Source organism: Oncorhynchus clarkii, chromosome 6, assembly GCF_045791955.1.
Source record: "Oncorhynchus clarkii lewisi isolate Uvic-CL-2024 chromosome 6, UVic_Ocla_1.0, whole genome shotgun sequence".
In the NCBI taxonomy this organism is placed as follows: Eukaryota; Metazoa; Chordata; class Actinopteri; order Salmoniformes; family Salmonidae; genus Oncorhynchus; species Oncorhynchus clarkii.
This window is the reverse complement of record NC_092152.1, coordinates 83,017,227-83,037,597: the sequence shown is the minus strand read 5'-3', so window position 1 is coordinate 83,037,597 and position 20,371 is coordinate 83,017,227. Positions and strand designations below refer to the sequence as shown.

General features: G+C 44.2%; 1 protein-coding gene across 1 annotated transcript in view; it reads right to left on the bottom strand.

The window, feature by feature from the left end:
• The window catches only part of LOC139411735 (glucuronic acid epimerase b), an 86,144-nt gene that overhangs the window by 9,258 nt on the left and 56,515 nt on the right, over nt 1-20,371 (bottom strand). The window contains exon 4 of the mRNA XM_071158418.1: nt 5,537-5,788. Coding sequence (XP_071014519.1) covers nt 5,537-5,788 — 252 coding nt within the window. The remainder of the gene's footprint in view (nt 1-5,536; nt 5,789-20,371) is intronic.

Genomic DNA, 20,371 nt, shown 5'->3' with positions numbered 1-20,371 from the left:
CACACACTGTTAAAAAAAATAAAGGGAACACTAAAATAACACATCCTAGATCTGAATGAATGAAATATTCTTATTAAATACTTTTTTCTTTACATAGTTGAATGTGCTGACAACAAAATCACACAAAAATTATCAATGGAAATCAAATGTATCAACCCATGGAGGTCTGGATTTGGAGTCCCACTCAAAATTAAAGTGGAAAACCACACTACAGGCTGATCCAACTTTGATGTAATGTCCTTAAAACAAGTCAAAATTAGGCTCAGTAGTGTGTGTGGCCTCTAAGTGCCTCTAAGTGCCTACAACGCCTGGGCATGCTCCTGATGAGGTGGCGGATGGTCTCCTGAGGGATCTCCTCCCAGACCTGGACTAAAGCATCCGCCAACTCCTGGACAGTCTGTGGTGCAACGTGGCGTTGGTGGATGGAGCGAGACATGATGTCCCAGATGTGCTCAATAGGATTCAGGTCTGGGGAACGGGCGGGCCAGTCCATAGCATCAATCAGTGTGTGGAGCTAACATGATGCAGGCCAGACTCCCAGTGCAGGCTAACAGTGAGTGTGTGTGGAGCTAACATGATGCAGCCCAGACTCCCAGTGCAGGCTAACAGTGAGTGTGTGGAGCTAACATGATGCAGCCCAGACTCCCAGTGCAGGCTAACAGTGAGTGTGTGTGGAGCTAACATGATGCAGCCCAGACTCCCAGTGCAGGCTAACAGTGAGTGTGTGTGGAGCTAACATGATGCAGCCCAGACTCCCAGTGCAGGCTAACAGTGAGTGTGTGTGTGGAGCTAACATGATGCATGACGTCGGGCCCTCAGAGTCTGTTTCTGACCGTTTGAGCAGACACATGCACATTTGAGGCCTGCTGGAGGTCATTTTGCAGGGCTCTGGCAGTGCTCATCCTGCTCCTCCTTGCACAAAGGCGGAGGTAGCGGTCCTGCTGCTGGTTTGTTGCCCTCATACGGCCTCCTCCACGTCTCCTGGTAGCGCCTCCATGCTCTGGACACTACACTGACAGACACAGCAAACCTTCTTGCCACAGCTCGCAATGATGTTCCATCCTGGATGAGCTGCACTACCTGAGCCACTTGTGTGGGTTGTAGACTGCGTCTCATGCTACCACTAGAGTGTAGGCACCGCCAGCATTCAAAAGTGACCAAAACATCAGCCAGAAAGCATAGGAACTCAGAAGTGGTCTGTGGTCACCTGCAGAACCACTCCTTTATTGGGGGTGTCTTGCTAATTGCCTATAATTTCCACCTGTTGTCTATTCCATTTGCACAACAGCATGGGAAATTTATTGTCAATCAGTGTTGCTTCGTAAGTGGACAGTTTGATTTCACAGAAGTGTGATTGACTTGGAGTTACATTGTGTTGTTTAAGTGTTCCCTTTATTTTTTTGAGCAGTGTATATATATATTACATTGGATAAAAGTAGAGACTCAGAGCTACAAAATGGTATTATCATACACTACAGAACAATGGGAAAGTAATTATGCTTTGAAAATTGATAAACGTGTAACCTCACTTTTGACAAAATGTCTTGAATGTTTTGGTACACCTCCGGGAGAGCTCATCTTTGTCTACACCCATTCAGCATCGTTCACACTAAGCTTTAGCCCCACCATCTCTTTAAGGATTCACATGTACTAAACAATCAAAGACATCAAGACTAAAGGCTGGTTTATACTATGGGTGTGTTAATAATTGAATTTTGTTGAGCAGAAGAGCATGTTAGCTCCACATACTCACTGTTAGCCTGCACTGGGAGTCTGGGGTGCATCATGTTAGCTCCACACACACTCACTGTTAGCCTGTACTGGGAGTCTGGGCTGCATCATGTTAGCTCCACACACACTCACTGTTAGCCTGCACTGGGAGTCTGGGCTGCATCATGTTAGCTCCACATACTCACTGTTAGCCTGCACTGGGAGTCTGGGCTGCATCATGTTAGCTCCACACACTCACTGTTAGCCTGCACTGGGAGTCTGGGCTGCATCATGTTAGCTCCACACACTCACTGTTAGCCTGCACTGGGAGTCTGGGCTGCATCATGTTAGCTCCACACACACACTCACTGTTAGCCTGCACTGGGAGTCTGGGCTGCATCATGTTAGCTCCACACACACTCACTGTTAGCCTGCACTGGGAGTCTGGGCTGCATCATGTTAGCTCCACACACACTCACTGTTAGCCTGCACTGGGAGTCTGGGCTGCATCATGTTAGCTCCACACACTCACTGTTAGCCTGCACTGGGAGTCTGGGCTGCATCATGTTAGCTCCACACACACTCACTGTTAGCCTGCACTGGGAGTCTGGCCTGCATCATGTTAGCTCCACACACTCACTGTTAGCCTGCACTGGGAGTCTGGGATGCATCATGTTAGCTCCACACACTCACTGTTAGCCTGCACTGGGAGTCTGGGCTGCATCATGTTAGCTGCACATACTCACTGTTAGCCTGCACTGAGAGTCTGGGCTGCATCATGTTAGCTCCACACACTCACTGTTAGCCTGCACTGGGAGTCTGGGCTGAATTATTTTAGCTCCTCATTCATGCTGCACAGAAGTTAACACTTGAATAATGTGACACGGCATGTAGAAAAGTTGAAACTGTTAATTACTGTTCGCAAAACAATGTCCATACAGACTAAAATACTTTACAATGCAAGAAGATACCGGTAGCTCCCAGCTTTGTAGGCTAACTTTCCACCAAAAACATAATTAATTCACTTTATCGGTTTCCTTCATGTCTCTCTCTCTGTAATTATGCTTTGAAAATTGATAAACGTGTAACCTCACTTTTGACAAAATGTCTTGAATGTTTTGGTACACCTCCGGGAGAGCTCATCTTTGTCTACACCCATTCAGCATCGTTCACACTAAGCTTTAGCCCCACCATCTCTTTAAGGGTTCACATGTACTAAACAATCAAAGACATCAAGACTAAAGGCTGGTTTATACTATGGGTGTGTTAATAATTGAATTTTGTTGAGCAGAAGAGCATGTTAGCTCCACATACTCACTGTTAGCCTGCACTGGGAGTCTGGGGTGCATCATGTTAGCTCCACACACACTCACTGTTAGCCTGTACTGGGAGTCTGGGCTGCATCATGTTAGCTCCACACACACTCACTGTTAGCCTGCACTGGGAGTCTGGGCTGCATCATGTTAGCTCCACACACTCACTGTTAGCCTGCACTGGGAGTCTGGGCTGCATCATGTTAGCTGCACATACTCACTGTTAGCCTGCACTGAGAGTCTGGGCTGCATCATGTTAGCTCCACACACTCACTGTTAGCCTGCACTGGGAGTCTGGGCTGAATTATTTTAGCTCCTCATTCATGCTGCACAGAAGTTAACACTTGAATAATGTGACACGGCATGTAGAAAAGTTGAAACTGTTAATTACTGTTCGCAAAACAATGTCCATACAGACTAAAATACTTTACAATGCAAGAAGATACCGGTAGCTCCCAGCTTTGTAGGCTAACTTTCCACCAAAAACATAATTAATTCACTTTATCGGTTTCCCTCATGTCTCTCTCTCTGTCAAAGATTTATTGCCTCAGAGAATTGAGGGCTCCGACAGGCCGGACCCCTCTTGGTTCGTGAACGACTTCATTACTAGTTAAAGAGACAGTGGCAATGTTATAAAATAAGCTACTTCTATGCAAATGTTGTTGATCAGTACAGTAACATAAGTGTCACTTGGAAGGGAAATAGATTGTCATCTGTACCCCATGAAATCAGCCAAAACAAGCTGAATGACTCAACGCATGCACACACTCCTATTGAATATGCATTCACCTGTATTGTGCATAGGCCTAGGCTACATCTTGATTTACACAGTTTTTCAATAGAGATTTACCATTCAAAAAAGGTATTACCATGATGTTGTTATGTAGTTAGATTGTTTAATTGGTTCATTAATACATACTTGGCTGTATCTGAAGAAGTCTGACGTAAAACATTTCAAATGTATTTAACTCAAAAGATAACCGGCAATTGAACAGAGCAGTACCTGAGTTCATCTGTCTGGATCAAGTGCCATTCTGAGGTTTTGGCTAATACGCCTTCTGTTTTTGCTGTGGTATCGTTTTGGTATCGAACATTGTGATACTAAACCTGGTATCTAAATTAAAATGCAGGTATTGTGACACACTGACGACCCTCCTACTCTGTCTGCCGAATTCTTTCGCTTTGCTCTTGTATTCCTTAATAGGATGTTAGTGGGCAGAGCCGGGAGGGTCGTCAGTGAAATGGGACACACCTGGGCTCGGGTGTGTCCCAGGATAAATGCACCTCTTCCCCATTCATTGAGGAGACTCTCTCCATGCAGACACAGATTTTAGTTGTGGTATTTTTGTGGCTGTTTTTGATTGTTTGCGTTGGCACCTTTCAACACCCCTCACATCACATTTATGCACGCAACCACTCACACTACTGATTACTGACTACACACACCATTGTTAATTATATTTAGTTTACTTTAGTTAAGGAATAACAAAATATATTTATTTATCTCAACGTTGTCTCCTTTTTTGTTATGCACTTTGAGTCGGTTCGTGACAACACACACAAATACAAACCCAGGTTCTCAATTGTGTTCTCACAGACTTGTTTAGTCTCTCAAAACACACACACACACACACACACACACCTATTTAGGCCTATCGAAACACACAGGCACTCACACATTCATAGACCACAGCTCTAGCCATATGGAGCTTAGCTAGTGACAACAATTACCCCACTGTCTCCTTATAGAGTGGCCCTGCTAATGTTAATGGGGTTCGATCTGCTGCAGGGGGAAAACTGCATTACAGGAGGATCAACAAAAGAACGGGCATCAGCGCCCAGAATCCAGGCGCCTCTCTGCCATTGACGACTGAGACATACAGTAGTGACCACAATCTGCTCTGTATGGGATATGTAGGCCACAAGCTTCCAATCAAATGAAACTAATTTATCCGCTTGTCAGATACCCAGAGAGAGAGAGAGGGATTGTGGGAGTTCATTCTAGTAGGTTGACGTCATGAGTCTTGTCCTGGAGACAGAACTGAGCAACTTCCCTTTAGATAGGCCAGCTGAAAAGTCAAAATTGGGTTAGCAGTGGGTTAAGGTTCAAATAATGACTTTGTGGCTGTGCAGAGCTGCCTCAATAGCAAGATTCATGAGGAAAAAAAACATTAACCTGCGCAATTCTACGGGGACTAAGAAAGATAAGAAGAGAGGAATAGCCTTCAAAAAAGATGGAGCAGAGAAGAAAAATGGCCAGACAAAGTTGAGAGAGCGAGAAAGACAAAGACAAAAGAGCGATCAAGGAGAGGTTGATGATGTAATAATGATCAAGGTCTAAGAAAGCTCTACAGAGATTGAGGTGAGGACAGAACTGAATGGAGCAGAACATTCCAGCCTCATTTTCAACCACTGCATTCTGTCCACCACAAAGATAGAATAATATTCTTGTGTGTTTCTATTTCCATCTACCTCCCCGTACGACAGACATACATGTGCCGCTGCCATCCTACCTGGGGCACTGAACTGGCGCACGGTGGTGGCACGGCCCTTGTCGTGGAGCCGTGTGAGGCTGCAGCCCTTGGGGACCGTCCAGGGCCCGCTGGGTGAGCCCGCGCGGTTGTCCTTCTCCTCGGCCGCGTCGTACAGCTCCACATGGGGTGGCCGCTCCGTCAGGTTCTTGCTGTAGTGGCTCAGACCGTACTGGGCGATCTGGATGGCATAGAAGTAGCCCTGGGGACCCCACTGGGTGGAGAGGGGCACGCCTGGGGGACAGGGAGAGAGGTTACATAATGAAACAGTGATTACACATGAAAACATGGTCAGTTGAGGCACTAGCATCACAAAGAAGTGACATCACCTGTGTTTAAAGTTAATTCCTGAGCATGAGTACCCAGGACGCCACTGAATAATTACTGTCTTGTTTTCAGAGACACTTCATTCTTGATACACTGTGTGATATAATTTCGATATCAGTTGCAATTAGTTACTGTTGTGCTATTATGTTAGTTTTTTTTGCGTTGTTTGTAACTTATTCTGTACATAATGTTGCTGCTACCGTCTCTTTTGACCAAAAATAACTTCTGGACATCAGAACTGGGATTACACACCACGAACTGGAAGAATCTTTTTCTTTTAAAGAGTCCAACGAGAAAGACATGCTGCTCTCCCGGGAACAGGCCCAGATCCCCGTCATTTGGGTGAAGAAAAGACGGAGGGAAAGGACGCAGATCAGACTGCCTTCTGAGAATCCGTAGGCGAGAGAGTAAACTCCCACTGACATCAATTCTACTTGCTAACATGCAATCATTGGAAAATAAAATCGATGACCTACGATTACGATTATCCTACCAACGGGACATGAACTTCCTTCGGATCAGTGGGACGCTAGCGACAACATTCGGTGAAATTGCAGAGCAACAAATTCAAATGAAATTACCATAAGTATTTAACTTTCATAAAATCACAAGTGTAATACATCAAAATAAAGCTTAACTTGTTGTTAATCCAGCCGCCATGTCAGATTTCAAAAAGGCTTTACGGCGAAAGCGGGGACAGCGCCCCGCATACGAACACATGATAACCATTTCAACCAGGCAGGTGCGACACGAAAGTCAGAAATTGCGATATAAAAAATGCCTTATCTTTTAAGATCTTCTTCTGTTGGCACTCCAAAACGTCCCAGAAACATCACAAATGGTCCTTTTGTTTGATAAATTCCTTATTTATATCCCCTCCTTATTTATATGTCCATTTATTTGGCGCGTTTGATTCAGAAATACACCGGTTCCAACTCGCCCAACATGACAACAAAGTATCTCATAAGTAAACTTGGTCCAAACATTTCAAACAAAGTTCCTAATCCAACCTTAGATATCCTAAAACGTAAAAAATAGATAAAATATAAATGGAATATTCTGTGTTCAATAGCAGATAAAAACAACGTGGAACGAGCTCCTGGTCACGCGCACTAAACAGAAGAGTCCACTTCGCTTGACGCTCAAAGAACAGCCCTACTTCTTAATTTCTCAAAAGAAAAACATCAACCAATTTCTAAAGACTGTTGACATCTAGTGGAAGCCATAGGAACTGCAACCAGGTTCCTCATAAATATAGTTTCCCATAGAAACAGTGACCTCTTTTTTTTTTCTTGGACGGTTTGTTCTTGGGGTTTCACCTGCCAAATAAGTTCTGTTATACTCACAGATATAATTTTAAACGTTTTAGAAACTTTAGAGTGTTTTCTATCTAAATCTACCAATTATATGCATATCCTAGCTTCTGGGCCTGAGAAACAGGCAGTTTACTTTGGGCCCGCTTTTCATCCGGACGTGAAAATACTTCCCCCTATCCCAATGAAGTTAAGAACTGTAATATCTTATGTTTCACCGAGTTGTGGCTGAACGACGACACGGATAATGTACCCCCTGTATAAAGCCTCGTTATTGATATGATACTTTACGATTTTTTTACTTTAGTTTATTTGGTAAATATTTTCTTAACTCTTCTTGAACTGCACTGTTGGTGAAGGGCTTGTAAGTAAGCATTTCACGGTAAGGTCTATAAGTGACAAATAAAGTTTAATATTACTTATATATTATTTATGCATTTCAAACTTCATCTTTAAATTAGAAACCGTGAGAAGAGCGCGGCGGCAGACAGGGCGCGGCGGCAGACAGGGCGCGGCGGCAGACAGAGCTGAGCTACATAGCTGGGAGGACAAAGAAAAGGACAGAGTCCTATAAAGAGAAGGGAGAGCAATGCAGAGAGCCACTGACAGAGGTAGACAGATGTAAAGAGCGAGGGGGGGGGGGGGACAAAGTGAAGCAAGACACGGCCTATTTTAGAAACAAAGACGGAGAAATCGGCAAGCACACAGAGAGAAAGGAAAAATGGCCACATTAAGTGATCAGAGAGACAGACAAGACCGTGAGGTGAAATTCAAGCTAATCTATTTCCAACGTCAGGTACCCGGAGGCTAGCCTCCTCGTCCCACTAGAAATAGCCTGGGCTGCCTGGCGGGTGGCACCCTGATGAATAGATAGTTTACCTAAAGAGCTCATGACAGAGACAGCATGACAATCACATTTGCGGCTAGCGTTAGGCTAGCCCATAGTGTTTTGGTGGTGGTGGGGGTGAATATTCTGCATTAAGCAGTGAAGGGGTGTGAATCAGTTTGCATTGTTTTTTCTTGTGCAACAACACTGGACCAATGGGTGTCAATAGTTTAAAGAAGCTTCCTCACATCTACTTTCCTTCATTTGCACCCAATGTAAAAAAAGAGGGATCCACCATATTGCCTTCCGCTGTCCTCAGTTCAGAGCAGATTAAGGACAAGAGATGAGGAGAGAAAGACAGTTAAGTATCAAGTATAAACCGGCAAGACCAGACAAAAGGACGGCAGAGTTCAGGATTATTAATAATGGAATAGTTGAGGTTGTGACGTTTCATGAATTTGGGAGCATAGTGTTCAGTATTCATTAGCCTGCCTTCAATTCTCCATACAAAACCTAGTCAGTTGCCAGGTCGCCCTCCATCTATCTCACACAAACACTCAGCGTGCACATCCATTATTTCTCAGGGGCTGCTGGGTAAAGAAAGAGACATGTCTGATGTTGAAAGGATACAATGAAGACTCTCCAAAGAAAATAGATCATTTTTGGTGTGAAAATGGCTTATAATGGTTTGACTATTGCTTAGATCTTCCTGAGCTGTGTTGACTTTAAAGATGATGCAAGCCATTCTCACTTAAAACTTCATTTACACTTGGGCCGCGTGGCAGCAGCAGCTGTAAGCACCATGGCATGGGATTGCTACACGCTGCAGGAGTTAAATTAAGTCTTAGGTTTGGCGACAGTGTCTGGCCTAGATTCTATTCAGAGAGTCCTGAGCCCCATCCACACACACTCACTCCTCTCCTCTGGATGAAGAGATTCATATACATCATTAGAGAGAGAGTGTGTGTGAGTAAGTGAGTGAGTGAGTGAGTGAGTGAGTGAGTGAGTGAGTGAGAGACACTGGGGGAAGAGAAAGACCGTGAGAACACAAGAGACTAGAAAGTGATGAAGAAAAGCTCTATGGGTTGAGGAGAGAAGCTTCTCTCTCCAGTAATGACACGCACCCTGCTAGAACTTCATTCCTAAAGATTCAACTTCAGCAGCAACTCAGTCACCTGATAAGAGTTTTCCATAAGCTCCGACCATCGGAGAAATAGCCGATAAACTGCTTTGTCAGCCGGCTACTTTTTCCACTTCATTAATTAACTAGGCTTCTTTTCATTTAAAAAGTTTAAATCCGCTAGTCAGAAAAGTCAGTAGAGCCTTCTCCCACTCGAATGAACGACATGAATCTTCTAGTGATCTATTTATAGGACAGGCGCCTGTCAGTCACAAAGCCAGAGATGACAGGGACACTGCTGGATTGTCAGTCTGCTGTCTGTCCCACCACTGGGTACCCGTGTGATTGTTTTGTGGCATATTCATTTATTTTCTTTTGCGTGTTCCATAGGCCTACTATAGCCAGCCAGAGAGTCCCGGACCATAGACTTTCTACTGTGCTTTGATTGACGACCAAACAGCAAGTATGGAACAGTTTATTAAAAGGTGTCGAACTGATTGAATAAAGTCAATCTTCTAGATCCCTTTGCCATTTAGAAACCATACTTTGCTATTTATAATTCCATGGTATCAAATCAGGACAAGTAAACCAGCTCTCTAATTTGCATACCGGTAGGCTACTACTGCAGATAAATGATGAAAACATGTTGAATCCTCACTGCAGGAACAATAGGTAGTAGAGAAAACATGATAAATATGATCAAATAAAACAGATTGAAGGTTATAAAAGCTAATGTCATGGTACTTGGTATGGTGTTATTTAAAATATTGATAGAGGCCTACTGATTTGATTAGTGTCCACCAACGAGTTGCCAACTGCGGCTTTCTGTGTATCAAAGCACACGTTAAACACCTGCTTCAAAGCACACTTGTAGGTCTTTTCATGTGCACCTGACTTTGTATAAAAGTGGGGGTGCACAAACTGGCAGGGAGTCTGGGTGTCCTCCCCCTAACATGTTTTTAAATGTTATTTTAAACCCATTTCTCTGCAATTCTATATTGTTTCTCAACAGGGAATCCATGTTCGCATGACATCATTTTTTCTCTCCTTTTTTCCACAATAAAACTAAATTAAGAGTAGACTACACTCGTTTCTGACAAGATTACTAATCTACCGCCTTTCCTCAAAGTCCTACCCACCGTGATTGATTGACAGGTCTGAAACCCTACGAACTGACTCAAACATCCTGCCCCCTTCCTTGACAATCCCTCCCACAGTGATTGATTGACAGGCCAAACTGTTAAAGCAGGGGTGTCAAACTCATTCCATGGAGGGCCTAGTGTCTGCAGGTTGTAGCTTTTTGCTTTCAATTAAGCCCTAGACAACCAGCTGTGAGAAGTTCCTATCTAAATTAGTGACCTTAATTCATCAAATCAAGCTCAAGGGAGGAGCAAAAACCGGCAGACACTCGGCTCGCCGTGGAACGAGTTTGACATACCTGTTAAAGGGACAGTTCACCCAAAATGCAAAATGACATTGGTCAAGTGTCCAAAGCAGCAGAGCCAATCAAATAAATTATTTGAAGAACAAACATCATTGTGACAATTCATGTTGCAGTAAAACTAAATATGACTAACCTCAAGACCTGTTTAATGTTAAAATCATTCCCGCGGGCCACCCCCCTTTTCTAGGCCCACGGACCAATTTCACACAAGAACCTTATTGAATAATAGGCGCAATACCGAAATTCTGGCCGCTAGACTAACTATCTAAACTTGTAGTAAGCATGGTCGAATTACTGACTGGGTTGGGGCCCATTTATCATCAGTTATCATATAAAAACTGCAAACATTTGCCTCCACCTTATGGCAAAATCCACCCTATGGCAAAATCCACCCAATGGCAAAATCCAAAACAACTAGCACGCTGAATTTATCCATTTTAAGAAATGTTAATTGTAAAGTCATGAGTCTCTGCTTAATTCAAAATCGAATTTTACCAATCTGGAAGGTAAAGTCATTAACGTATTCAATAATTTGTGTATTTCAGATGGAATATAGACAGAATGTACCAGAGGCCACCAAAATAGAGCTTGTTCTGCAAAACAAAAATACCTGGGGGGTATGCCCACCCCCAGACCGGAACTCTCTGGCTGGCTACTTCCTCCATGTACTGACAGAAAACACTGCTGATATACATTCTAATAAGTCAAAAACTGTATGCCTACGCCTCCCTTCTAATATAGAAACGCAACGCCTCCCTTCTAATATAGAAACGCAACGCCTCCCTTCTAATATAGAAACGCAACGCCTCCCTTCTAATATAGAAACGCAACGCCTCCCTTCTAATATAGAAACGCAACGCCTCCCTTCTAATAGAGAAACGCAACGCCTCCCTTCTAATAGAGAAACGCAACGCCTCCCTTCTAATAGAGAAACGCAACGCCTCCCTTCTAATAGAGAAACGCAACGCCTCCCTTCTAATAGAGAAACGCAACGCCTCCCTTCTAATAGAGAAACGCAACGCCTCCCTTCTAATAGAGAAACGCAACGCCTCCCTTCTAATAGAGAAACGCAACGCCTCCCTTCTAATAGAGAAACGCAACGCCTCCCTTCTAATAGAGAAACGCAACGCCTCCCTTCTAATAGAGAAACGCAACGCCTCCCTTCTAATAGAGAAACGCAACGCCTCCCTTCTAATAGAGAAACGCAACGCCTCCCTTCTAATAGAGAAACGCAACGCCTCCCTTCTAATAGAGAAACGCAACGCCTCCCTTCTAATAGAGAAACGCAACGCCTCCCTTCTAATAGAGAAACGCAACGCCTCCCTTCTAATAGAGAAACGCAACGCCTCCCTTCTAATAGAGAAACGCAACGCCTCCCTTCTAATAGAGAAACGCAACGCCTCCCTTCTAATAGAGAAACGCAACGCCTCCCTTCTAATAGAGAAACGCAACGCCTCCCTTCTAATAGAGAAACGCAACGCCTCCCTTCTAATAGAGAAACGCAACGCCTCCCTTCTAATACAGAAACGCAACGCCTCCCTTCTAATACAGAAACGCAACGCCTCCCTTCTAATACAGAAACGCAACGCCTCCCTTCTAATACAGAAACGCAACGCCTCCCTTCTAATACAGAAACGCAACGCCTCCCTTCTAATACAGAAACGCAACGCCTCCCTTCTAATACAGAAACGCAACGCCTCCCTTCTAATACAGAAACGCAACGCCTCCCTTCTAATACAGAAACGCAACGCCTCCCTTCTAATACAGAAACGCAACGCCTCCCTTCTAATACAGAAACGCAACGCCTCCCTTCTAATACAGAAACGCAACGCCTCCCTTCTAATACAGAAACGCAACGCCTCCCTTCTAATACAGAAACGCAACGCCTCCCTTCTAATACAGAAACGCAACGCCTCCCTTCTAATACAGAAACGCAACGCCTCCCTTCTAATACAGAAACGCAACGCCTCCCTTCTAATACAGAAACGCAACGCCTCCCTTCTAATACAGAAACGCAACGCCTCCCTTCTAATACAGAAACGCAACGCCTCCCTTCTAATACAGAAACGCAACGCCTCCCTTCTAATACAGAAACGCAACGCCTCCCTTCTAATACAGAAACGCAACGCCTCCCTTCTAATACAGAAACGCAACGCCTCCCTTCTAATATAGAAACGCAACGCCTCCCTTCTAATATAGAAACGCAACGCCTCCCTTCTAATATAGAAACGCAACGCCTCCCTTCTAATATAGAAACGCAACGCCTCCCTTCTAATATAGAAACGCAACGCCTCCCTTCTAATATAGAAACGCAACGCCTCCCTTCTAATATAGAAACGCAACGCCTCCCTTCTAATATAGAAACGCAACGCCTCCCTTCTAATATAGAAACGCAACGCCTCCCTTCTAATATAGAAACGCAACGCCTCCCTTCTAATATAGAAACGCAACGCCTCCCTTCTAATATAGAAACGCAACGCCTCCCTTCTAATATAGAAACGCAACGCCTCCCTTCTAATATAGAAACGCAACGCCTCCCTTCTAATATAGAAACGCAACGCCTCCCTTCTAATATAGAAACGCAACGCCTCCCTTCTAATATAGAAACGCAACGCCTCCCTTCTAATATAGAAACGCAACGCCTCCCTTCTAATACAGAAACGCAACGCCTCCCTTCTAATACAGAAACGCAACGCCTCCCTTCTAATACAGAAACGCAACGCCTCCCTTCTAATACAGAAACGCAACGCCTCCCTTCTAATACAGAAACGCAACGCCTCCCTTCTAATACAGAAACGCAACGCCTCCCTTCTAATACAGAAACGCAACGCCTCCCTTCTAATACAGAAACGCAACGCCTCCCTTCTAATACAGAAACGCAACGCCTCCCTTCTAATACAGAAACGCAACGCCTCCCTTCTAATACAGAAACGCAACGCCTCCCTTCTAATACAGAAACGCAACGCCTCCCTTCTAATACAGAAACGCAACGCCTCCCATCTAATATAGAAACGCAACGCCTCCCATCTAATATAGAAACGCAACGCCTCCCTTCTAATATAGAAACGCAACGCCTCCCTTCTAATATAGAAACGCAACGCCTCCCTTCTAATATAGAAACGCAACGCCTCCCTTCTAATATAGAAACGCAACGCCTCCCTTCTAATATAGAAACGCAACGCCTCCCTTCTAATATAGAAACGCAACGCCTCCCTTCTAATATAGAAACGCAACGCCTCCCTTCTAATAGAGAAACGCAACGCCTCCCTTCTAATACAGAAACGCAACGCCTCCCTTCTAATACAGAAACGCAACGCCTCCCATCTAATATAGAAACGCAACGCCTCCCATCTAATATAGAAACGCAACGCCTCCCTTCTAATATAGAAACGCAACGCCTCCCTTCTAATATAGAAACGCAACGCCTCCCTTCTAATATAGAAACGCAACGCCTCCCTTCTAATATAGAAACGCAACGCCTCCCTTCTAATATAGAAACGCAACGCCTCCCTTCTAATATAGAAACGCAACGCCTCCCTTCTAATATAGAAACGCAACGCCTCCCTTCTAATATAGAAACGCAACGCCTCCCTTCTAATATAGAAACGCAACGCCTCCCTTCTAATATAGAAACGCAACGCCTCCCTTCTAATATAGAAACGCAACGCCTCCCTTCTAATATAGAAACGCAACGCCTCCCTTCTAATATAGAAACACAACGCCTCCCTTCTAATATAGAAACACAACTCATAAAGAGGACCTGACATCATCACGTCAAAATAAACCACTTATTGTTCCGTGAATTGCATTTATACGCCAAAGAGTTGCCTTTTGAACAAGAAATGTAAACAAATGAGTCCACTTGACATCTCCACTCTGACCAAGTCTGTTGTGGAGGAGTCTCTCAGTGGATGGGGAAAGCTTTGAGTTGGTCCCAGAGTGATTAGGCAGGGTTAAAGTAGGGACAGAGATGAAAGGAGACCCATGTTTAATGCATTATGCTCCAAGGGGCCTTCGCTAAATAACTTTTCCATGGATACCAGGGCGCATCGGGTAGAAACGCTCCCAAAACCTTACGGCTGAGCCCTCGGGTCCCTCTGGCTGTGACGACCTAATTAATGGAGTGATATATTCACCCCTTTATAAGATGCAAAGTTGCAGTTGAGGTGTGAGAGAGTGCGAGTCTCTCCTCGTCTATAGGAAATGGGTGAGAGAATAAGTAAGCTCCCTCCAGCTTCATACAGTACCACAAATGGATTCTGCTCAGCTCCTGACTGACCCATTTTCCGCCCCAGTGAAATGCAGCCCTCCATACCTGTGGTGCAGAACAGTGTTGGGTGAAGGTAGCAGCATTTACTACCCAGCTGGACCCAACAACAGGGTGCAGTTCAGCCATGCAACAAATCTAGAGTGACGCAGCAACGAATACATCTGCAGGGGATTGACTTTTTCCATATACAACCTGCTACAGTAAATTCCTGTTCCTGAGACGATTGTTTCCGGTCAGTGGCTTATTTTTATCATTCAAAAGAAGTTACAAGGTTTCACATTTTAATGTTGGTCATTTGAATAATTACACCATCGTCAGGAGGTAGTGAGAGCACACCACAAACGTTTATCACTTCAGGCACATGTATATCCCCCCCCCCCCCCCGCTCTGTCTGGCTCCAACAGTCCCTCCCCCCACCCCACCCCCCTGCTCTGTCTGGCTCCAACAGTCCCCCCCCCCCCTGCTCTGTCTGGCTCCAACAGTCCCCCCCCCCCCCCTGCTCTGTCTGGCTCCAACAGTCCCCCCCCCCCCCCCTGCTCTGTCTGGCTCCAACAGTCCCCCCCCCCACCCCCCTGCTCTGTCTGGCTCCAACAGTTCCCCCCCCCTCTGTCTGGCTCCAACAGTTCCCCCCCCCCCCCCTCTGTCTGGCTCCAACAGTCCCTCCCCCCACCCCACCCCCCTGCTCTGTCTGGCTCCAACAGTCCCCCCCCTGCTCTGTCTGGCTCCAACACAATCAGTCTTGTTACTGTAGTGTTAAAGCTGCCACATATAACTTTTTGGTCGACCAAATTGACAGAGTCGAGTTATAGATCTGTCATTCTCACTGAAAGTTTAACGAGCGGTAAGTTTCTCCATCGTTTACTTTGGGTTTTGTACACCAGCTTCAAACAGCTGAAAATACTATATTTTTGGTTATTGAAATATATTTCAAAGTGGATTAGATGGTACAATGATTCCCTACACATTGCTTGTTTAGTCACAGTGATGTGTGCATCACCTTTAAAGCAGGCCTTGTTGCTGTGTTCCAGGCTCCATCACATCCGGCCGTGATTGGGACTCCCATAGGGCGGCGCACAATTGGCCCAGCGTCGTCCGGGTTTGATGGGTAGGCCGTCATTGTAAATAAGAATTTGTTCTTAACTGACTTGCCTGGTTAAATAAGAGGTTCAATTAAATAACTAAGAAAGTACAGACAGGCTACATCTCTGCTGCATTTCCACCAGCACTACGACCACCTCCCTTATGCATTAGGATGCCAGTAAGACCCTACATGTTGACGAGGGGCTGTCAAAAAATAATGAATATCTATTAGACAACTTCCCTCAAGTATACAAGGCCACTTTACCAACTAGCATTGGGAAGGGTCCAGCATGATGATAATGTGGTTTGGAGCCAGAGCTTTCTGAAATGGGCTATTGATTTCTGGGGGCTTTCATTTTAACAAGAGGTGCCTATCAGTAATGACTTTAGTTAAGGCCAGACTCTCATTATAGCAGGATAGCTGGCCCAGTTCTCATTCTCTTAAAGCTAGCATCATTCGTTGTTGATTGCAACGCTAACAAGGCCTCCAAGCTAGAGTTCCAATGCCTTCTTAATTGGCTTTACGAACAAATCAAGTATGATTATGTTTGCAGTAAAAAAATAAAAATGCATTTAGGTGGAGGGGCAGGTGATGCACGTCTTACACGTCTTACGTCTTGCACGTTGGTAAATGGGATCTGTCTTGTTAATCAAGCCTGAAATCACATCAGCACAGAACAAACAAAAAAAAAATATATTTAGCCATCACACACACACACACTGGATTCTCCTGATTTCCCTAAGAAAAGTAAGTTGTTATCAAGCCATGCCTGAGTTAAAACAATGTGGAAGGGCAAAAAAACTCTGTGTTTATACCTGATTCATCTCAATGGCTCTTCATCATGATTTTCTGTTCTAGTCAAATCCACCTTCTGTTTCATTCATATTACAGGGTACTAAAATGGTACACTATCCATAGAGCACTAAATAGTATGTAATATGTTATTGTTATGTTATGTAATACATGTATCACTAGCCACTTTAACTATGCCACTTTGTTTACATACTCATCTCATATGTATATACTGTACTCGATACCATCTACTGTATCTGCCTATGCTGCTCTGTACCATCACTCATTCATATTTCCTTATGTACATATTCTTTATCCCCTCACACTGTGTACAAGACAGTAGTTTTGGAATTGTTAGTTAGATTACTTGTTGGTTATTACTGCATTGTCGGAACTAGAAGCACAAGCATTTCGCTACACTCGCATTAACATCTGCTAACCATGTGTATGTGACAAATAACATTTGATTTGATTTGATTTGATAGTACTGGTTAGGCAACAACACATGGCAGCTACCATGCAATGACCATAAATACCATGTAGAATAATATGACTGGTAGCATGACGCCTGCCTGTAATATGCATTTACGGTCAGAATTTGACTAAGCCAAGAAAGTAGAAGTGGCATATAATGAAATGAACACCTAGGGAGAGAGAGAGAGAGGAGAGTGAGAGGCATCAGAAAGGAGAGTAATAACAAGGAGAAATGGAAGGAACATGAGGAGAGATGTTCTCTCCTTCCACACTTAGCAGTATCGCTGTGACTTCCAGTAAGGAGAGAGCGAGAACAAGAGACAGCACAAGAACGAGAGAACGAGAGAGTGAGAGATGCAGAGGAGACGTACTGCTAGATGAGGAGGGGGGGGAGAAACTGCTCACGCCATTGTGCTGTAGTCACGGCAGAACAAAAACCCAAGGCCATCCTTGGGGAGAATTTCTTGTTTAAACAGAGAAGATAAATGAAAGTGGACTGGCAGAGCAGTAAGGACAGGGACCAACACAGAGGTAGGGAGATGCTTGGTTACACTCCGGCTCAGTAAGTGGAGCACCGAGGACAAAGGCAGACAATGTGTGTGAGCTTCTGAGAGACTGTGCTCTTTTTAAGTCGTGTGTTATAGCCAACATATTCACACCTACCCACACACCAACACGAAGCATACTTCACAACCCACAAGATAGACAAATAGAACACACAAATCAAAATCAAATGTTATTGGTCACATATACATATTTATCAGATGTTATTAGTCACATACACATATTTATCAGATGTTATTGCGGGTGTAGTGAAAGGCTTGTGTTCCTAGGTACAGCAGTGCATTAATATCTAACAGTTCACAAAAATATACACAGATCTAAAAGTAAAAGAATGGAATTAAGAAATATATAAATATTAGGACGAGAAATGTCAGAGTGTGTGAGACACACACAAACTCAAGCACAAAAAGGAACGTCCCATTTTCAGAACCCTGTCTTTCAAAGATAATTCGTAAAAATAACTTCCCAGATCTTCACGTGTCAGGATTCACCTAGGGGTCATGATTTGGGGCTTTACAAATGTTTGATGTATGTTTGATGTATTAGAATAATTGATTATGCTTATGTTATAATAATACAAGGGGAGGGTTTACCTTTATAGGGTCCTAGACTACAGATTAACAAAATATATATTCATTATAGATTTAGAATTGTTCCACAGTTGTTTGCTCTTTCTCTCTCTTATAATGTGTGACTGAGACAGAACTCTGCAGGGGAGTGTGGAAGATAAGAGACTACTCAGACATTCCACAATAAATCCACTTTGGGGAGGGGACATTTATTGCCTAGCTTTTAGATAAACACTGAAACTCTGTGTTTGTATAGCTATGGAAGCAGGGTTTTGGTCTCAGGATTAAAAAGGTAATGATGCAGTCAGTGACATCACTAAGGCGGGACTTCGGTTTAATAAGACAACTTGAGACCTGGTGTTTGACCCAGAACTTACTCAGCAACATTCGTGCTATGTTGCTGTTTTTTAATGCAAATGCAGACAGAAATTGACAAAGGTTTTTGAATTATTTAATTAAAGATAGTCAAAATGCTAATTTCACCAATGATGATTGGAAAGGAACAAATCTAACAATTGTAAAGGGTATAAACACTTATCCATGCTTGTTCAATCAACCATAAATAATTAATGAACATGCACCTGTAGAACGGTCGTTAAGACACTAACAGCTTACTGACGGTAGGCAATTAAGGTAACAGTTATGAAAACTTAGGACACTAAAGAGCCTTTCTACTGACTCTGAAAAACACCAAAAGAAAGATGCCCAGGGTCCCTGCTCATCTGCGTGAACATGCCTTAGGCCTGCTACAAGGAGGCATGAGGACTGCAGATGTGGGCAGGGAAATAAATTGCAATGTCCGTACTGTGAGACGCCGCAACAGAGACAGCGCAACAGAGAGACAGGACTGACAGCTGATCGTCCTCGCAGTGGCAGACCACATGCACAATCCCTCCATCAGTGCTCAGACTGTCCGCAATAGGCTGAGAGAGGCTGGACTGAGGGCTTGTAGGCCTATTGTAAGGAAGGTCCTCACCAGACATCACCGGCAACAACGTCGCCTATGGGTACAAACCCACCGTCGCTGGACCAGACAGGACTGGCAAAAAGTGCTCTTCACTGACAAGTCGCTGTTTTGTCTCACCAGGAGCGATGGTCGGATTCGCATTTATCGACAAAGGAATGAGCGTTACACCGAGGCCTGTACTCTGGAGCGGGATCGATTTGGAGGTGGAGGGTCCGTCATGGTCTGGGGCGGTGTGTCGCAGCATCATCGGACTGAGTTTGCTGTCATTGCAGGAAATCAACGCTGTGCGATACAGGGAAGAGATCCTTCTTCCTCATGTGGTACCCTTCCTGCAGGCTCATCCTGACATTAACCTCAAGCACGACAATACTGCTCGTTATGTGTGTAATTTCCTGCAAGACAGGAATGTCAGTGTTCAGCCATGGCCAGTTTAGAGCCCGGATCTCAATCCCATTGAGCACGTCTGGGACCTGTTGGATCTGCGGGTGAGGTCTAGGGCCATTCCCCCCAGAAATGTCTGGGAACTTGCAAGTGCCTTGGTGGAAGAGTGGGGTAACATCTCACAACAAGAACTGGCAAATCTGGTTCAGTCCATGAGGAGGAGATGCACTGCAGTACTTAATGCAGCTGGTGACCACACCAGATACTGAATGTTGATTTTGAACTTAGAAATGTCCTTGTTTTTGAAAGAAAAGTAAATTTTTTGTCCATTAAAATACCATCAAATTGATCAGAAATACAGTGTAGACAATGTGGCATGTTGTGTTAGCTAATCCAACTTGATAGCCTTTTTAAAATTAATTGATAATTAGAAAACCATTTTGCAATTATGTTAGCACCACTGAAAACTGTTGTGTTGATTAAAGAAGCAATACAACTGGCCTTCTTCAGACTAGCTGAGAATCTGGAGCATAAGCATTTGTGGGTTCAATTACAGGCTCAAAATGGCCAGACAAAGATCATTCTTCTGAAACTCCTCAGTCTATTCTTGTTCCGAGAAATGAAGGCTATTCCATGCGAGAAATAGCCAAGAAACTGAAGATCCCATACAACGCTGTGTACTACTCCCT